This window comes from Molothrus ater, chromosome 8 (assembly GCF_012460135.2).
Source record: "Molothrus ater isolate BHLD 08-10-18 breed brown headed cowbird chromosome 8, BPBGC_Mater_1.1, whole genome shotgun sequence".
Classification (NCBI taxonomy): Eukaryota; Metazoa; Chordata; class Aves; order Passeriformes; family Icteridae; genus Molothrus; species Molothrus ater.
Window position 1 is genome coordinate 27184291 of NC_050485.2, and position 19251 is coordinate 27203541.

Genomic DNA, 19251 nt, shown 5'->3' on the forward strand with positions numbered 1-19251 from the left:
TCAAACCCGAGCGGCACAGGCTCCCCATATCCGCGGCGACTGCCCCCCCGTCACAGCTGACTTCTGGGCTTGGTTTGTTGCATTATTTTTTTTTTAACCCCCCTCCCCCCCGCTGCTTCCCCCCTCCCCACGGTTTATATATTTTTTATTATTATTAATTTTTCCGCGAGTGCGTGCGCGGGTGTGCGTGTGCGCGCAGTGCACGCCGAGCAGCTCCCGGGAAGAAAGAAAGAGAAAATCCCGAAGAAGGAAAGGAAGAAGCCTAAAGTCACTGGTGCAAAGGAGCAAAGAAGAGACATTTCCCTCCCCTCCTCCTCCCTCTTTTCCCCTCCCCAGGAGGAAAGAGAAGGGGAAAAAAAAGAAACTTTCACCTTGGACTCTTCTTTTTTTGGTGCAAACTTTCCCCCCCCCCTCTTCTTTTTCTTTTCCCCCCCCATTCCCCTCCTTTTTTTTTTTTTTTTCTTTTGTTTTTCCCCTTCCCCTTTTTGCAAAATTGCTGCTGGTGGGGTGAAGCAGGAGGAAAATGCCGCAGCTGAACGGCGGTGGAGGGGACGACCTGGGCGCCAACGATGAACTGATCTCTTTCAAAGACGAAGGGGAGCAGGAGGAGAAGATCTCCGAGAACTCCTCGGCGGAGAGGGATTTAGCTGATGTCAAGTCGTCTCTTGTCAATGAATCAGAAACGAATCAAAACAGCTCCTCAGACTCGGAGGTACGGGGGAAGCCCCCCGCGGGGCCGTTTCGGGGCGGCGGGCGGGCGGGCGGGGGCCGCGCTGTGCCCGGGGCCGCGCCGGGGCCGGGGCCGGGGGCGCCGCGCCGGGTCCCGCTCCCGCCGGCGCCCAACTTTCTCCGCGGCACCAACTTGTAACGATGCCTTCTGTTTTGTTCTGTTTGTTTCCCCTTCCACCTTCTCCCCGCACCTCTCCCTTCTTTTTCGCCTTTCATTCCTCCTCTTCTCCCTTCTCCCCCCCACCCCCCAAAAAATATCCTCCCCACCCCAACCACCCCCTTCCCCGACTGCCCCACGCCAACCCCCGGCTCGCTCCCAGGCGGAGCGGCGGCCCCCGCCTCGGTCCGAAACTTTCAGAGATAAATCCCGGGAAAGTTTAGAGGAAGGTGAGTACGCGGGCCCGGCCGGCACCGCCGCCCGCCCCGCACCGCCGCCCCTCCGCCGGGCGCCCGGCTCCTCTTTTGGGGACACTTACTAAAAAAACTTTTCCCTCCCCCCCCTCTCCTCCCTTCTCTTCCCCCTGTTGCCCCCTTCCTTCCCCGCTCCCGCTCGTGTCTCCCCGCCATGTTAGCTGCGAAGAGGCAAGATGGAGGGTTGTTTAAGGGCCCACCATACCCGGGTTATCCCTTTATAATGATCCCCGACCTCAGCAGCCCGTATCTGCCCAATGGATCGCTCTCTCCGACGGCGAGAACGGTAAGTGCCTCTTTTTTTCCCCCCTCTCTTTCCTCTCCCCCCCCGCTCCTTGCCCGGCTCCCGCCGCCGCCGCCGCCGCGCTCCCGGTGCCCCGCTCGCCCCGGCCCTGCCGCCGCCCCCTCCCCCGCGCCGCAAACTTTCCAAACTCCGCGGGCCGCGGCGGGAGGGGATTGTTTACACTTCGCCATATTCCTTTTTTTTCCTCCCCTCGTTTATTTCTTATTTTGTCTTTTTCTTATTTGCTGTGAATTTCTTTTTTACTTTCAGTTTTGTGGGCAGTTTTTTTTTTTTGAGCCCTTGTAACCTCCGCTGCGGGGGGGGGGGTGGTGGTGTGGGGAAGAAAAAAAGCAAACAAATTCCAAACAACACCTATTTCAGCCTCAAAACAAAACTGGAAACAAATTTTTAAAAACCCAAGAAGTTTGGGTTTGGGTTTTTTTTTTTTTCCCCTCCCCCATTTCCCTTCTCTCCCATCTCCTCTCCCCTTCCTTGGGAAGGGGGCTTATTTTCTCCCGGCCGAGCCTGAGATCCGCTCCTCCAAACTCCTCGTTTTCCATGGTGATCCGTCGCCTTCTGCCCTCCTCCGTGGCGGCTGGGCCGGCTCCCCCTCCCCTTTCCTCCCCCTTAACCCTCTCCTGCCCTCGCCCGCCCCGGCCTGCGGGAGCGGCGATTTCATTGTGCCCCTTCGGGCCGTGCGTGCCGCGAGTTGTGCCCGGGCTCAGCCCGGTCCGGCCGCCCCGATCCGCGCCCCGCGGCGTGCGGGGGCCGAGCGCCGCTGCCCTGCCCGGCGGGGCCGGGGCCGTGCCCGGGGAGCGGCTCCGTCCCGGTGCGGAGCGGGGGGAGCCGCGCTCAGGGCGCAGGGCTGAGTCCGGAAACAACTCGCCTCGCTGGGCTCTGGCAACAACAACAGCAGCGCAAAAAATAATCAGACAAGTCGAGCAAAATTCCTCTTGGAAGTATGCTGGCAGGAAAACAATTTGCTGAAAGCGTCCGGTTTTTTGTTGGTGGTTTTTTTTGCCTTTTTTTTTTTTTTTTTCCCACCCCCAACTCGGGGTTCACTGGAGGGGGGTGCAGGTCCGCGTTTTCCTGCAGCTGGAGCGAGGTTTAGCACAGATCCCAGGAAACTTTGGGGTCTGCTGGTGGATTTGTAGTCTCAGCTGTTTTCCCCGCTCGTAGTGTCACCCACGGTGTGCTCTACTCTGACATCAGATTTCTCAAGTGTCACCTTTCCTTTCCTTTTTTAAAGAGTTCGAAAATTTTTCATTTTCAATGCTTAAATTCACTGGGACTTCCAAACACCACTGATTCCTACCGATGGCTTTAGCGTTGCTGTTTTGCTGCTCCTGGGTGTTTCTGAGTCTGAAGCGTTCCCACCATCACCATGTGTGTTTATACACTTTTTTTTTTCCTTGTGGTAACACGAGATAGCGATTTACAATAATAGATCTACTGTTGGGTAGATGTTGAAGCCGTACTAATGACTGAGGGCTTGGACAACTTCAGTATATCAGATCTACAAGTGTTTTAAAGCATTAAAATATTAAACATCGGGTCAGTCTTGTTTTCACTTAGTAAAACGTCAGTAGACACAGATTAGTAAATGTAGAGTGACAGGGAGGTTGTGAGGAAGGTTTTCTGACTTTGCATATGTTTAGGGCTGTGGCAGAGTTTTATTTTGGAAGCTTGTGAGGCTCTTTTTGTGAGGAGGTGATTTCTGGGACAGTAGCAGAGGGGTGACTGCAGTTTGCAATTGTAATGATGGGGAGGGGAATTCAGGGGCTTGAATGCATTATATTTTTTCTTTAGAATATGGTCGCCCACATGTATATGGATGATGGTGATAAATTCCAAATTCCATAAGTACCAGAATCCAGATGGCAAAACAATCTTTGTTCCAAATCACTTTGTTACAAATTGTGAAGCTTTGTGTTCCTTCTTTTTTTTTTTTTTCCCCTCGTTTTTTACCTTCAATGCATTCCACTGTTCCAAGTGCAGACTAATCGGAAGCACACCTCTGCTGCCTTTTTCTTAAAGCGTTTTTCTTACAACAGCTCCAGCTCTTTTTTCCTCGTTACCTTTATTACAGATCCCTTTTCCCTTAGCATGTGGGGTAGGATTCTTCAGCAGTTAGCTTTCCTGGAGCATTCCTCCCCTTGCTCCCCCACCGCTAAAAAAGGCCTCCATAGGAATGTTGGGTCCGTGTGAATTAAAGGTGCTGTACAAAAGCTTACAGGTTGGTTTATTGTTGGTATAGCAGGTGGCCTGCTTGTGTTATCAGATGAATTCTGAAAGGATATTTCCACACTCAATAGGCAATTTTCTTATTTCCACATCCAGGCTCCAGCAACCTTCTCCTATCTTCTTAACCTTATTCTTTCACATTCCGTATGCTTGTTTGTTTGCCTGCCACTTAATTATAGCCAGGAAAAATTAAAGTTGTTTATTTAGGCCTGAGAGCAGAATATTATAAAGATTCAGCGGGATAGCTGTTGTCTGTCACACACTATTTTTAGGTGGATTCTAGTTCTCTGCTGTACCAGCTTTCAATTCCAGATGAACTAGATCTTTCTCTTTCCTGTTTGATTTTATTTTATTTTTAAATATGCGTTGGAAAGGTATAGATGGTTCTGCATAATTACGAATTTTATTTTTATTTATGTAGTTTTTCTTGGAGCCATATTTGTTGAGTGTCAGAGCATGCAAGGTAAAGAGGTGATGCAGATATGTAGCAAAATTATTTTTCTTTTCCTTTTGGTGTTGTACAATCTTAAAACTCTGTGGGTGTGGTTTTTTTGTTGTGGTTTTTTTTTCCTGGAATTTTTTTTTGTTGCTTTATTTGGGGGTGGAGTGGGATTATTGTGTTTTTTAACTGTACCTGTAATTGTCTGTTCAAGAGCAAACTTGTGGGCAGCAATTTCTCCTTTACTGCTTCAGGAATGTGAAGAATTATGAAGCATCATAAAATCTGCTTATGGGGAATAATCTTTTCTCAAGGATAAAGCTTTAAATACTGCAAACTCTTTATCAAGGTTGATAGGAATAATTTTATTTTTAAAAATCAAAGATTTTTTGCATGCTAATCTTGCTATTGATAGAATAATGTGGTGGGCTTATGAGACTAGATGTTATTAAGTAGAGGTCTAGTCAAATAGTAATGAAGTGACGCATCTGAGAGCGCCAGTTCCATCCCTGCACTTGTGGAGGCACTGGGGTGGCTGCATGTTGTGGATAATAAAGGAGACTGTTTTCCTTTCAGAGTTGGAAAACGTAAAAATGTTGTACTTGATTTTTAGCTTAAATTTGGAGCTTGGTTAATGCTTTTAGTAAGCAAATAGATGCAGTGTAACGTGAGAAAACCCTGCTGGCAGAAGCTCTTATTTTTACTAGTGCTGTTGCATCTTCCTTTGCCCTAAGTTGTTGCTGGCTGAGTGGGGCTGTAAGGATAAGCTTATGTTTGGCCCCAAAGTTTGGGAGTCGGGAATAGCTGTGGTGGAGAGCAGCCCCCTCGCCTTGATTTTTATGTTTAGGAGGAAACTTTTTTTTATTAATTGCCTTGAAAAATTGATGTTTTTCTTTATCTACTGAATCAAACAATGTAATCCTTCGTAATACAAAAGCTTTAGACCCTGGGGTGTGAAGGGTTAATGGTGGTCCTTTTTTTTTTTCCCCTCCCTCCAATTGTTTTGACAACACTTTTCAAAGTGTGACATTCCAAGCCCTTGCAATACAATGTAATATTACTGTAATTACACAGGTCATTACATTTTAAATAGAGAACAATAAAATGCTTATCGCCCTGAAAAAGAACAGGTGTTCTTGCCCTTCTTTGGTGTTTATGCTAATTGTTTTTCATCTCCTTCAGAAATATTTATGGCTGGAGTGTTAAGGTTTCAGTCTCGATGTGACAATATTAATTCTTTACTAATCTTTATGGTTGAGGTTTAATGTCTGCAGTATGGATTATAGTATTAATGTCCACCAACTAGTTTAATAATGTAGATACAACTTAATATGTCAGCACTTTGGTACTTTATGATACAGAGCTATTCAGTGGAGAGTGAATTATTTGCTTTGTTTAAAAAAATGAATGGGCATGCTTTTAATAAAGTTTCTGGACTTGTGTAAAAACAAGCTGTTAAATAAGAACTGATGATCCTGTGGTGTAAATCAAATGGAGCCTCCATAAAAGAAACTTTCCTCGTGCTTAATTAGGTAGATTGCTGAATCACTCTGCTATAGCATTAGCATAGCTGGTATACAGTGGCAGACAGACTGTGTTTGTTAACTTACTTGCAGTAAAGAAGCTGATTTATTTTTAATGCTATGCTTTTTTCTTTTTTTTTTTCTTTTTCTTCTTTTTATTTTTTTCCCCTTGATAAGATTTTATTCTGGAGCAAATGCTGCATTGCTTACTCCATCAGTTTCTCTTCAGGGGGCTATGAAAATTAGTTAGAGAAAAGTTTCATGTTTCTGGGACCTTGCAAAACAATATAATGCAGTACTGTTACTTGAGTGTACAGGATAATTGCAGGACTGCACTTCATTAAAAATAATATTTGCTTTGGAAATCGAACAATTTTAATAGGTGCACCAGTGGCTGATCTGTAGTGAAAAAAAATACAGTAGATGCCTTTCCAGGTTTTTTTGAATGCATTCATACAACGACTGAGGATGTTGAATAGGGTGGTGTGGTTTATTTTTTCCCTTCTTCCCCTTCATTTTTTGTTCAAGCAAGTATGTGCTGATTTGTCAGCTGAAGAATGGGGGGGGAAGGAATATGTTGCAGCTTTCACTGGCGCTTGTAAACCAGAATGTAGGTAAAAATGTTTTAAATTTGTCAAGACTTTCATGAGTGGGCCCCAAAATCAGATAAAAAAATGTGGTGTAGAGAAAAAGGACAGCTGCAGATTTTTTGTGTGGACGTGTGTTTCTGTACCATGACTAAAAACTCTAAGGACCTTTTCCCAGCTGTCTGGGAGTTATGTGGAAGTTGGATTATTGGCAGTTAAGCATGAGACAACCTGGATTTAGCAAATGCTCTCCTACACAGGAAGCAGATGACATTATCCTGGGGGAAGGGAGGAGATCCTTCTCCAGGCACAGCCTGGGGGGAGACGCCTGCTCCCCCCAGCCTCAGAGCAGCCAAAAATGAGGGCTGGCGATAGGCACGTAGAAATATAACAGCACTCGGGTTGTCAGCTTGGGGTTTTTTCAGGGCTTTTTGGTGAAATCAGACACTTCCCTTGCACATTGGGGCTGTTGTGAGAAGTTTTGCTTTGGAGGGAGTTGGGAGGTTTGGGGGGATGTTTAAAGCTGTGTTCCCCGGGTGTCTCCTTAGTCCCATGTCCTGGCAAATATGGAAGTAAGCCTTAAAACTTTGACTTTTAATTGGGCACATTTGTGAAGGAAATGGTTAATTTTACAACCAAAGGCAAACTTGCACCTCGACAGGTCTGCTGAAAGAAATGTGCCACAGTCGTTTGCTGGCAAGCACGGCAGGGTCATAAATCCACGGGGTTTATTTACAGCCTATAACACTTATGAATGTTAAGATATTTGACGCCACGCTGGCCTTATAATATCCAAGGTCCACAGACACTGGCAGTGGGTCAAATTTCTTTCACTAATTATAAGCAATGAGAGATGAAGTGTGGTGCTGGGGGTGTGTGGGGGAGATATGGAAATCCTTTCTCTCCCCACCTAGAAGCAAAGAATATTTCTGCTGCTCCTCCCAACTGCTGCTTTATGTTTGTGCTTTTTTTTTTGTTGTTACGTAGGCTCCGAAGTTTATAATTAACGCTTGTGGTGCTGTAGAGGCTGAGCAGTGGGTGATGCAGCCAGGCTGAAGGAGGGAAGAAGTTTAGCACAGCTCATGTCCTTTGCAGAGGTCTCAGCAGTATCATGCAGCATTTCCTAGATACCGGTGCAAGCAAACATTTAAAGACAGATGACACCTGGAAATGTCCTTTAATTTTCTCACATACCGCTGAGCTGGGGACGAAAGAAAAAACTGCCTCGGGTTTTATGCAGAAGGAGGATGCTTGGAAATACAGATATTAGACTGGTTTGTGTGTACAAAGCAGGGCCTCTTGGAAAGCAGCAAAAGCCCACGTTAAGGGAAAACATGCACTGAATGAATGAAGATGTTGAGGTTAGAGGCAGTTTTTAGGGGAGAAGCCCTGCGTCCTGCTGGAAGGGACAATGTGGGATGGACGTGTAGGTCAGCGTGGAGGGGAGCAGGGGGACGTGCACAGGGTGGTGTTTTGGGAGGGGTTAACTGGGGGGGAGGCACTGCGAGAGCAGGGGGGCCACTGGAGAGTAATTGGAGGACAAAGGAGGGATGTTGGAGCGGGAGGAGAAATTGTAGAAACTTGGGGGGGGGGGGGCGGGGGGAAACGCCAGTATTTGAATGGATGCTTGGAGGGGAAGCTTGGGATCTGGGGATTGACTCTTAAGTGTCAGGAGAGTCTGGGGCCCGAGGAGAAACAGTGCTTGGCTCAGCGGAGCTCGTTGTTCTCGGCGCTCGCTCCCCGTTACACACGCTTTGTAGAGTGGACAGTCAGATTTGAAGTGCTGCTGTCTTGTCTGTGCTGGGTGTGTGTTTTAACAAGATAATGTGATTACTCAAATATGTCTAGGTGTTACTTTTAGCTTTAATTTCTCCAGCAGTTGATTTCAGGTTCCCCCTAGGTTACTGTTGTGCTTGGAGACTAACTTAAGAAAAAGGCATCGTTATGTGTGTGGTGGAAAGCTGCACTCCTTTAGCCATATGTTTTTCTTCTAGAGCCATGTAAAGCCTGACTTTAAAAAAAAAAAAAAAAGAGGGGGCTGTCAGTTCAGCTCTTCCACAAATAGCTGTACAGTTTTGTTGAAGGTTTTATGCATTTCCCTAATCAATGGAGCGCTGTGACTTATTAGCCCCCAGGGACAGATCAGAATCCCCCAGCACTGCGCTGCAAAGCTGGTGTGGTATTGTACCTTTTTAACAGGTTATCAACAAGGATGTTCCCCTCATTCCCAAGATGCTTCCCACCCCCTCCAGCATCTCCCCCCTGTGATTCTTTCCGGCAAAAATCTGTTCAGTCTCACGCCTTTGTTTTAGGTTGGCTAAACCCTCGACCCTTATTCTTTGTGGGGTCACGCTCAGGCAACTGGGCAGTGCTGAATGAGTTAAGTCGCTGGCTGAAGTTTGGCTTCATGCAACTAAATATGAGGCCTGGTAGGCATTAGCAGGGCACAGCACATTTACAGAGCTTAATTAGTACGCGCTGTAATTGTTCATGGTCTGCCAGAAGGAGTAATGTTCAGGAAAAGTGGAGTCGTTCTTCTGCAGTCTTTAGTTTTAAAACGATAAATCACTTGCATATTTGTGCAGTGATTCAAATGGAGCTGAGACCTCTCCATCTCAACATGTGGTAAATTGTAAAGTCAATGAATTGCAGATGTAGGGTACAGCAGATTCTCTAAGAAAATGCAGAATGAATGGGAACGGGTGATGCTATAAATACATACTGAGAAGATAGCTGGGTTTCTGCTTGCTGTGCCAAATATGATAAACTAAAGATATTAGCAATTTTCTTCTAAATGTATTTATTTTAAATATCCTTAAACTAAGGGTAGGGGTACCATGTTACTTCACTTAGTGAGGTTTTTATTAATGCTCCAGAACAATGGGATTCATATGGAAATGTGCATGATAGCCATATTAATATAAATTAATTCATCATGGGTAATACTGTAGCTGTTACTGGAGGAGTTTATAGTGCTGGGACACTTTAAAGTGTGGCTGCAGCAACTTACAAGAAATGTTGTGGTAGAGGATGCTTCTATATCCTAGTTGAGGGAGGTACTGGGATTGTTATGTATCTCACTGTAGCATTTTGTATCTGCCTGTTATTCCTTCCACCTTCAGAAAGACTTTCTGGGTGCACTAATCCAACAGCCTAGAGCCTATTTTAAAAAAGCAAAACACAAACAAAACTGTGCGTTACAGATTGACATCGTAAATGCTTCGTATTGTTTCTTTTGCCTTTTTTTTTTTTTTTTAAAGTGGAGAATGTGTGTCACTCTTACTGCTGTGAAATCTTGTCTTCCTTGGGCTTGGTCCAAGATCCATTGAAGTCAGTGGAAAAAAGGCTTCTATTAATAATGAAGGGCTTTGCATCAGGCCCCGTGCGTCCTGAACCAATGGCCAAGTTCTTCAAAAGTGGATGAAGGCATTGAGAATGCCAAACTCAACTAAATATGATATTGATGTATAGCTCCTTCATCATAGTCTTTTCTGCTCCTGGAGGGGGGGAGGGTGGGGGAAGTCAAGTTACATTTCCAATGGTGTATTTTTGAATGAGCTCCTGCTTCTGCAGTATTTCCCACAGAAGTTGGAGCATCCTGGCAGGATCAGGGTTTGGTCCCAGGCTGTGTTGCATGTCAGTTCTGCTTTTCTAATATGAGTAGGTGGATTTGTATGGAAGTTGTAAAAGTTAATGATTGTTCTCTGACTCATATGCTGCTGGCTTCAGCAAAGAAGAAATGATGACAGGAAAATGATAGAAATTATAGGAGCCAAGTAGGCTTTGAGTGGAGAATGGATTTATGTTGTTTGAAATGCCTTTGCTGCTTGGTGGAGGAAGTGCAAGGACAGAGAAGATGGGAGGGCAGTTTCTTTTTTGGGTCAGATGTTTGGGGTACCAAACTCATGCAGGCATTTGGCTAGGGAGTGAGGCTGAATTCAGGAGGGACTCTTGTTGGACTTGACCATTTTGTTCTTCCTGCTGACACAATTAGTCCTGCATAACTGTTCTGCCCTCTTGGCAGAGCAGGTTTTAGTGCCCTAGGCTCCATGGGAAGTACAATTGCATTACTTTGGCTACCAAGTATGAATATATAAATGTGCTCAACTTGTGTGTATCTCACAGCTTTCTAGGTCTTTCCAAACTGTCTGTGGCATGAAATACATGTTTACATGTATACAACAAAATCATTCTCTGCTGCTTAATTCACTACTGGTGGTGATGCAGCAGAGACACCAAAAAAAAAAAAAAACCACCCCAAAAAAACCATTCCAAAAGGAGGGTGTGGGAAGTAATAAAGTAATAGAAATTGCCAATCTGAAAATACTACAAAAGGATATTCTGGGGAATATGAGAGATTCTTGGATGTTGATACAATAGAAACAAATTGTCCTATTTTAAGAAAGGGAAAAATAGAGCAAGAAAAGGTGGAGGTGTACCTCTTGGAGCACATCTGAACTCCCACTGGAGTCAGTGACTCCTTAAATAATGATCTGGAAAAGTCTGAGACTATAGGCTTTTCTGTTCTGGAGAAAAGCTGGTACATTGATTTCTGTTTTTAACTGATAGTAATATTTAATAAAGATTCTCTTGGAACTGCTTTAAACCCTAGTCTGAATAATTTTAACTTGGTTAAATGAGAGTGAACTGGTTTGGGAGCATAGACAGTAAGAGGTTTGCATTGGTTTAATTAGATTTAAGAGATTTATAAAAGCAGGACCACTACTCTGACATAGGCAAGGTCTGGAAGTCGGCATATAGAGATGATGCATTGATCTACACCCAGGCTGAACAGACAGCTATTGAAACTGCTCTATTATAAATGTTTGCCAATATTAAAGAATTCAAGGGAAGGTGTGACCTTGAATGAACACATCAGAAGAATAAGATGGCAGTCAGTGTTTCTATCTTTGTTTTCTATGGGACATTTACAGGAAGGTTTCTCCCTTTCAGTGGAGTTACAGATTATAGTTGTCTGTCTGGAAGTCAAGTTCTTTGAGATTTTTATTATTATTAACCAAATGGCTCAGTTTACTTAAATCCCTGTAACATTCTCCCATGAGATTTATATTCATTCTTAAACTACATCATAAAAATGTAGTTTAAATCATGTCTGTGTCAATTAAAATTAAAGAAGGTACTTACAGGAGCTAGTCACAAACATAACTGCTGCATTGGTCACAAACCTCTGTATAAAGAATAACCACAGAGCTTATTTTATCTGGATAGCAGCTAAATATCTTTACAATCCCCAGGGTTATTAAAGGCCAAGTGCTTGGTACATGTAGTTAGTTTATTTTCCATTGTATTCTGTTGCTCGACTACAATACTTGAAAGTACTTTGTTTTTTATTTCATAAAAGTGAAATTAAATTTAATAAATATGGAATGAAAAAGCAAAAGCTAGAACCTGGGTGTCACTGGGTGGTTGTAAATGGGAAGTAGTGAGTTGCTGTGCTGCTGGTGTGCCCAAATGTGGGCATTGGACTGGCTACACAGGTACATCTGTGTATATGCATGTGATGTATGTTATCCTTGAACACATACTTGGTTATCAGGTGTCTATTCAATTTTAATTGACAATATGAGATTCCTGTGGTTGCTCTGTGCACAGATTGCCTTGGGGCTCTACAGGGTTTGTGGGAAGAAAAGCCTTGACAAGTTTCCATTAAGCCCTGAATCAGGCAGTTGGAAAAGAGGAGAATGAAAGGAGCTGAAAAGAGGGACAACTTGTTAGTGTTGCATTCTGCGTTTGCAACGAGAAACCTCTTTTAGACAAGAGTGGTTCTCAGGCCAAGAATTTCAAACTCGCGGAGAAACCTGTCCAGAGCACAAAAGTTGTTTGAACGGGGTGCAGAATTGTCACAGTAATTAGAGCAATCTCCGTTTACTGAGTGGCAGCCTTTATAAAGGACAGGGGATAAAGGGTTCAAATTCATCTTTCTCTCTCCGATTCACTTCTGATGAACTGCCTCTGTGTATGTATGTGTATATGAAGGAGTGTGTGTGTGTGGCCACATTTTCAGCTACTCATCATTTGATTGTCCTTGTTTAAAAAGAAGAAGGACTTAGGTTTCTTCTTCCTGCCTTCAATGGCATTTTTAGGCATTTTGCTTTTATTTTTATATGATTTTTTTTGGGTTGTTTGTTTTTTTTTTTGATGCTGTCATTTGATTTACCACAATAAGAGGATGCTTGGGAAAATGCACTTGTGCTGTGGTGGAGAGGGAGCCCCAAATATTATTTCCCTGTTGATTTCTGCTCTCATTCAGTCCTGTATGTTTGACTCTTAGGAGCAGTCCCATTATTTTTAAAAGGATTACTTGTGGAAGCAAGAAAAGTGAATGGATAAGGCTTGGGCCCTTAAAGTTTATCCTCTTGCCGCTGCAAGGTCTGTCCAGAACTACTGAATCAGCTGGAGTTTTGCCATTGCTCTTATTAGGATAAGGATCAGGCCTGTGGATTACATGAGACTGAGTCTTGTGAGCAAGCCAAATAAAACTGTGAAAATCAGGATTGTTTTTGTGCACGATGCAGGAGTGTCTGGAGGACTCGGTCTGGGCTCCTCTTGGTCAGACACTGCACAGAGAAAAATGGGGGGGAATGATTGAGTGAGCAGTGTGGGTGTTCTTGCCCCAGGAAGAAAATGTGACTGCTGAATTTCCTGTATACCAAAATCCTTGACTTTCTTAAGTAATCATCCTCTGTGTAATGTTGGTAATTTCAGTTCCATTTAAATAGGCTGCTTAGGTTCTGTGATTGCCTTTTATTTGTTCTCCCCAAAATAATGTAGGATCTCCACTGTAAGGTTTGGAGCTGGCAACGTTGGCTAATTTACTTAATCATTTAGTCAGTGTTATGTTTCTCTCCTTCATTCACCTCTACATCTGAGTGCAGAGGGAGGGAGAGAGGAGCCATTTAGGCCGATGTCTTCACCCTGTCTTGTGTTTCTCTGGATCACATTGCCTGGAAGGCCTCTGGCATGGTCAGGTGTTCTGTTGGCACCCTGTGAGTGCTGTATGTCTCCTCCCCTCTTCTCCTCTGGAGACCTGGGATCAGCCAGCAACTGCAGTGAATTCTTTAGGTATGGACCAGAGATTAAAGAAAGATCTTGTTGCTGATTATGGATACATTGTTAAATAGTCATGGCTGTGAAAATTGTGTCTCAGAGATCATGTGTTCTTCTGTAGTTTGATTTTTTTTTCCCCTTCATCCCTCTTCCATTACTTTCCACTTAATGATGATTATGAAGAATTTGGCTAGATCTCCTTATGTTTTAGCAAAAAGCAGACTTTTTTTTTTCACATGGTTGTGCCCAAACATGAAAAACTATGGAAAAATTACTTGTCTTGGAGCTTGCGTTTCAAAAATGCCTATTGATGTTCAGCAGCACATGCTCCTCTAGTTCAGTTGCCTCATCTGTGAGCATGGTGTGTGAATATGGCAGGGCTTTCTGATTGTGGGGAAGTGGTCTTGGAGTTGCAAAGAGGAGTTGGGAGATATCAATTTTCCTGGAAGTAAGGCTGAATTGCTTGTGCAGTGTTGGAGCATAGAGTGGGGTTTGTGTGTTGGACAGTGCCACAGTCAGGTTGAACAGTGTCTCCTGTTTTGATGATGCTATTTTGTCTCAACCATTGATGGTTTGCAGACCAATTGTGATGTCTACCATCCTGAAAGAGTACCAGTGTGGTACTAATTGTACCAGGACCCACTGTTGTTGAGAATGTACTTGTTGCAAATGATGGACCTCTGTTGAACGTGGCTTTCTCAGTCTCAGCTGTTGTCCATTATTTTCTCAGCTGGTAATTGATTTCTTGGTTTGGTAATTTGTCAGTAATGGGCATATCTTCAGTGTTGAGTTCTCTGTAGTAATTCTGTATCACTGAGGAGTCATCGCTGGCCCTATAAAGTCACCAATGCCAGCTGGATAACATTTCCCATTAGGCTGTTGTGACCCAATTATCAATCACAACAAAGCCTATCCAGGTCTATAGTCTATGTCCTGGCTGGTGCATGGAGAAAGAGGGCTGGAGGAAGCTGATTTGAGGTGGTGGTTGCAAGCCAGAGCTCATGACAGCAACAGAAAGCTTTTATTTGATTTTACAGCTCTGTAAAATCCAGCTCAGCGTGGATGTCAAGTTTAGTTGAGGTGGCAGCACAAAAGCAGCTGATGTCCTCCTCTTGTTGTATGACATTTCCTCAGTCCTGCTTTTCTGCTTGGCCCTGTTTTGCTTCTCTGCCTGCTGTTGGTGCTGTTTCTGACTGGAGAAGCATTTTGGAGGTGCTTTCCTTCCTGGGAGCTGGTGGTGCAAAGCCCTGGTCTTGCACGTGCTCTGGGTTTTCCTCCATACCAGCCCTCTGAGGAATTGTCTTCAGCCCAGCTGGGTCTGTGCTTTTGGGCTTGTAGGATCATGGCCTAAATAGTGATCCCATGAGGAAGCTTATAAAGTTTATTTTGGAAGCAAAATACTTGGTGAAGCAGGAAGGAGGCTAAAGAGAATACTGAAAAAAATGGTGCAAATGAGGAGCAACTTCTTCATTTATACTCTGTGCTATTGCTCTGGTTTGTGGATCTAAGTAGAAAATGGGCAGTATTTGGAAATCTCCTGAGTTTCCTGCCAGCATCTGCACATGCCTAAATACCTTTGAAATTTGATTTTGTGTTTTTTTTTTTTTTTCCCCTGCTACTTGAATATGTTAGTTGATGCCACAAGAAGTGAGCTGAAGTCTCACTTTTTTTTCCCCCAACTGTTGGAATTGTTTGTTAAATTCTAATTACAGGGCTTGTTCTACACCTGTACAAACCCACAGCCATTGTTAAGGGAATAATTTGAGGACAATGGGGTTAACACAGGTGTACACAAGTGCAGAATTTGGATTGCAATGTCTTTTTTATTGCTCTGTGTGTATAAGAAAGAGAAACGAATTCAGCTCAATTTTCTGATCCTAGAAAAAAATTGTAGGACAAAGATTGGGAGGAAGAGTAAATGGGGAGGGGAATTAATGTCTGGACATGTTCTGACATGGCACTGAATGCATATGAAATGGAAAGTTAAAGGAAATAAACACTACACTCCTCTTTCCTCCCTACCTCACCCTCATACCACTTTCATGGAGTCACTTTTCAAGGTATAGCTGCACGAGGTGGTTGGTAATGATCTTGCACACTGATTGCCTTCAGAGTGATCACATCTCAGCCTGAATGTTTGCATGGAGCTGAGGTGCTGGGACACTGTGGTGGTTTGTGGTGCCAGCAATCACCAACCCCAACTGCAATGTTCTGATGCAATCAGCAAGTTGCATTAGGGCTGTGTTTGCTAGGAGCACAGTCAAGGCAGTTGGGATGTCTGGCTCCCAGGATGGTTTTCCTCTAAAGCTGAAGGTGTGTGTACTTTCCAAAGGTGACTTGCTGTCTCATGCCTCCAGAGCAACCTTCAGAGATGGCAAGAACATCAAAACAGCCAGGAGCATGAAGTGCTAGAGCCTGTAGCATCTCCTCCTTGTATTCTGTGATGTTGATGCAGAGATTTACAGTTTTGTGTAACTTCCTGATTATCTAACTGAGGGTTATCTTTCTTTGGGGTAGTTCCAGTAACAGCTAAAAGAGGTTCTTGCAGAATGAAAGCCAAGATCCATGTTCCTGCTATCAGAAATGGTTGTAACTTGAGATTGGTTTCTCTTACAGTTTCATCTTATTTCAGTTTCTTTCCTACTCTTGGGAGTTCCTCCAGGCACAGGTCAAACTTTCACTACTACATTAAGTACTCTGTGCATTTGGGGTACAATAAACTAATAAGTAGGAATGATGGTTAGCAATTAGATAAATGTTCAGATCAGTTTATCCTCTCAGTGGTTCTCCTGTTAGAACTAATCCTGACTGCTACAAATAGGTTTGGTATTTGGCATTTCAGTTCATGTAGGAGGGGAGAAAAAGGCCGTTGCCTGTGAAATGGTTCAGAAGTGACTTGCTGTTCTTTTTCAAGGAGTAATAGCTCAGCTGAGTAGCACAACAGGAGGCTCAGGTATGGGACTGTTTGATCAAGAAAGAAATCAGTATTTGCCTCTCTTGGTTATGCACCAAAGGAGTTGTGGTTGTACCTCTGCTTGGAGGAGGATGACTTATCCTCCCAACAATGTCAGCCTGGCTTATACTGGGGAAACACTCAGAGTTCTTTATTAAAGGCTAATTTGAAACTACGAAAAGAAATATTTCTCACTGATTTGAGGCTGTCTGGAAGGTGGCTAAAAATAGTCCTTCAATGATGTGCCATGGTTTGAGCCACTAGAGATAGGTAATTTTCTCTTTGGTGGGTGGTGTGACCTTCTCCTAACAAAGAGTGTAGTTGCAGTAGGATAATGTGTAGTGATTTGTCTTAAAACTTTAAGAAGATTAACCTCTGAATTGCAAACTGTTGAGGTGATCTTATTTCTGGCAGGTGGTGTAAGTTAGTGGTTATGGTGATTCTTTGCCTTTGCAGTTGTGTGTATTTTACTGCAACAAGTTACAGTCTTGTTATCAAAGCAGAGGGAGGAAAGTAATTTAAAAAAATAATTAATGATCTCTTTTTCTATGAGTATGTATACACTGACCTAAGAGAAGATGAAACTGGTGTTGATTTGCCTTTCCTCAGTGTTTACCAATAGAGACTGTGTTAGTTTCTGCTGTTTGCACCCATTTCTTTGTTACTTTGTCTGCAGAGTTATGTACCTGCCTTGGAAATTTGTATCATTTTGCCTGTTCCATGCTATATACACTCACTGCAGCTTATGTTGTGTTTAGTTTGTTGCATAGCTGCTAGGTGGGGTCACTGGAGACCCCTTTTGAGCTACGAAATGACTTCTTTCCTGCTACTGTAGTAAGATTTGTCCCTTTACTGGAAATGCTTGAGCAGGCAGGGTAGGCGCTGGGTGGCATCTTGTTCTCTCTGAACCAGACAAAGACTCAGGTCCAGTGTCAGCTGATTCTGACTCCTGTTCAGGGAAAATCCAGGGGAATGTGGCCTCCTGTGATGAATGGGCCTCCATTGCTGAAAAAAGCCAAGGAGAGATGTCCTACTAGATGACAAAGCCAGAGGAGCAGTTGTGTTGTTAACATGTGGTGTTATTTGAGTGCTTTTACAATTTGAAGGAACACTGCCCACCCAAACTGAGGCCCAGATTTCAGATTTAATTCATACTTCTGGGCCTGCAGAGCCTGACAGAGTGGTTCATCCAAGAACTGCAGTAGAAATACTTGGTTTTAATCAACTGAGCACATCAATGTAGTCATAGGTACCAACATCTTGGAACAGTTGGAAATGGGAGAGGAACTACCTCTGAACTAAAATGGAGCTGGCTTTTTGGTAGTATTTTGGATGGCTTAACAGCTACAAATTTATGAAGATATAATTAGCTACTTTTCAGCATAATGGTTCATTTTCAACATAAACTTCTCTTTAAAAGCTTCAATCAATGTTTGCAGATTTTATACAAGTAATACCAAGAAACTGTGCTTAAAGCATTGAAAATATTTAAGTAGAGCTAATCATGAACCAGGAGTTTAGCGTAGAAATCTGGAAGAGATTGATAGGGAACTATTAAGATCTGTTATATATTAAAATAGTATGTTAATATGTGTATAACATCAACATCTATAATCTATGTAATACCAATATTTATAATATTATTTTAATGCTGATATATACATACATGTTTAATATATGTAAACACACATGTAGGTATTTTAGGTATATATTGAGATTTCTTTTTCTGCAAACTTGAGGTCATGGCAACATTTGAAGATCAAGTACACGATTATTTTCTAGTTGTTTTGGAGGACTATTTGTAGGGAGGGCCTGCCTGTCTGTGTGTGAGAACAAGCACTGCCATTAGGTGCTGTGCTCCATGGTCACTGTCTGGATGAATAAGCTGTGTGGTTTCCTCTAAATGACCTGAAATTAGGCCATTTGAAGATGGGACTGGCAGCATTGCTTGGCTATCTCAAGCCATGGCCATGACTCTGTGACTAGGTAGCATTGGTTTCTGACTCAAGATTGTGAAGGTGGGTGCTTATGTGGGAGAACACAAGCACTTCTTATATAAGCAGAGATTAGTCCACTACAGACATTCTTCTGGATTCATGGTAAGCTGGACTGTGCTCCTCCAAAGCCCTCTTCAGCTGCACTTACCATCATGGTGTGATCCACTGGCAGCTGGAACTCCAGAGGCAGTTGACTGCTGGGACTTGTCATGCACAGAAGTAACAAAACTGGGATAATCTGTGGAATAATACAGCTTGGTGGTGGCTTGGCCATTTGGGACTGTCTGTGGATGTGCCCTGTGCCCAAGAGTTCTGTGTGCTTCTGGTGGCTCGCCAGGGTTCATAGGGCAGCAGAGTGGTCCTGGCTGGGAAAACACTGCTTGTGTCTTGGGTATGTTCCTTGACACTGTTCCTTGAATAAATGTGGCCTTTAAGCCAAAGTGCTTGTGCTGTGTGTGTGTCCTGCTCTGGGGGAAGTTCACACCCAGGGAGGATTGCCACAGCCCTGGGGAAGGGGACTGCTCTGAAGGCTGAGCTTCAAGCTCAAGTTCCAGTGCAGCCACAACCCTTTATGAGAGATCCTGATGGGCCCATGATATTTAGATATGCCTCTGGTAATATAATCAGCTGCCACCCACTACTCAGCTTCTAAGCTGATCCTAAAATAACCTTTGGTAGAATGACACATGTGAAGCTTCTCTCTGCTCCAGTTTAATCTCCTGCACACAGTTCCAGTGTAATGTTTATATGACAGTCATAAGGAAGGCTCTGTAGGTGTACCCAGACCTTTTATGAGAGCGTGACACGACATCATTTATCTCCCTTCTCCTTGACGTTCTTGTCTCTGCTTTCAGTTTTGAAATTAGAAGTGGTGTGGACCTGCCCCATCTCATGGATGGGGGTGAGAGCTTCCACTTTTCCAACTTGCTGAGTGCTCAGTGTTCTTTCTGAGGACACATGGTTTGGACTTTGCCTTTTTTCCCCTGCTGATCTTTCACAAGAATAACAAACCACCAA

The 19251-nt window shown here is 43.6% G+C and overlaps 1 protein-coding gene across 6 annotated transcripts in view; it reads left to right on the forward strand.

Moving 5' to 3' along the window:
- The first annotated feature begins 475 nt into the window (after positions 1-475).
- TCF7L2 (transcription factor 7 like 2) overlaps positions 476-19251 on the forward strand; it is a 170619-nt gene continuing 151843 nt past the window's right edge. For all 6 annotated transcript variants that reach the window (XM_036385953.2, XM_036385954.2, XM_036385955.2 and 3 more), the window contains exons 1-3: positions 476-712; positions 1050-1116; positions 1302-1426. In XM_036385953.2, the coding sequence (XP_036241846.1) occupies positions 524-712; positions 1050-1116; positions 1302-1426 (381 nt within the window). In that variant the 5' untranslated portion in view covers positions 476-523. The remainder of the gene's footprint in view (positions 713-1049; positions 1117-1301; positions 1427-19251) is intronic.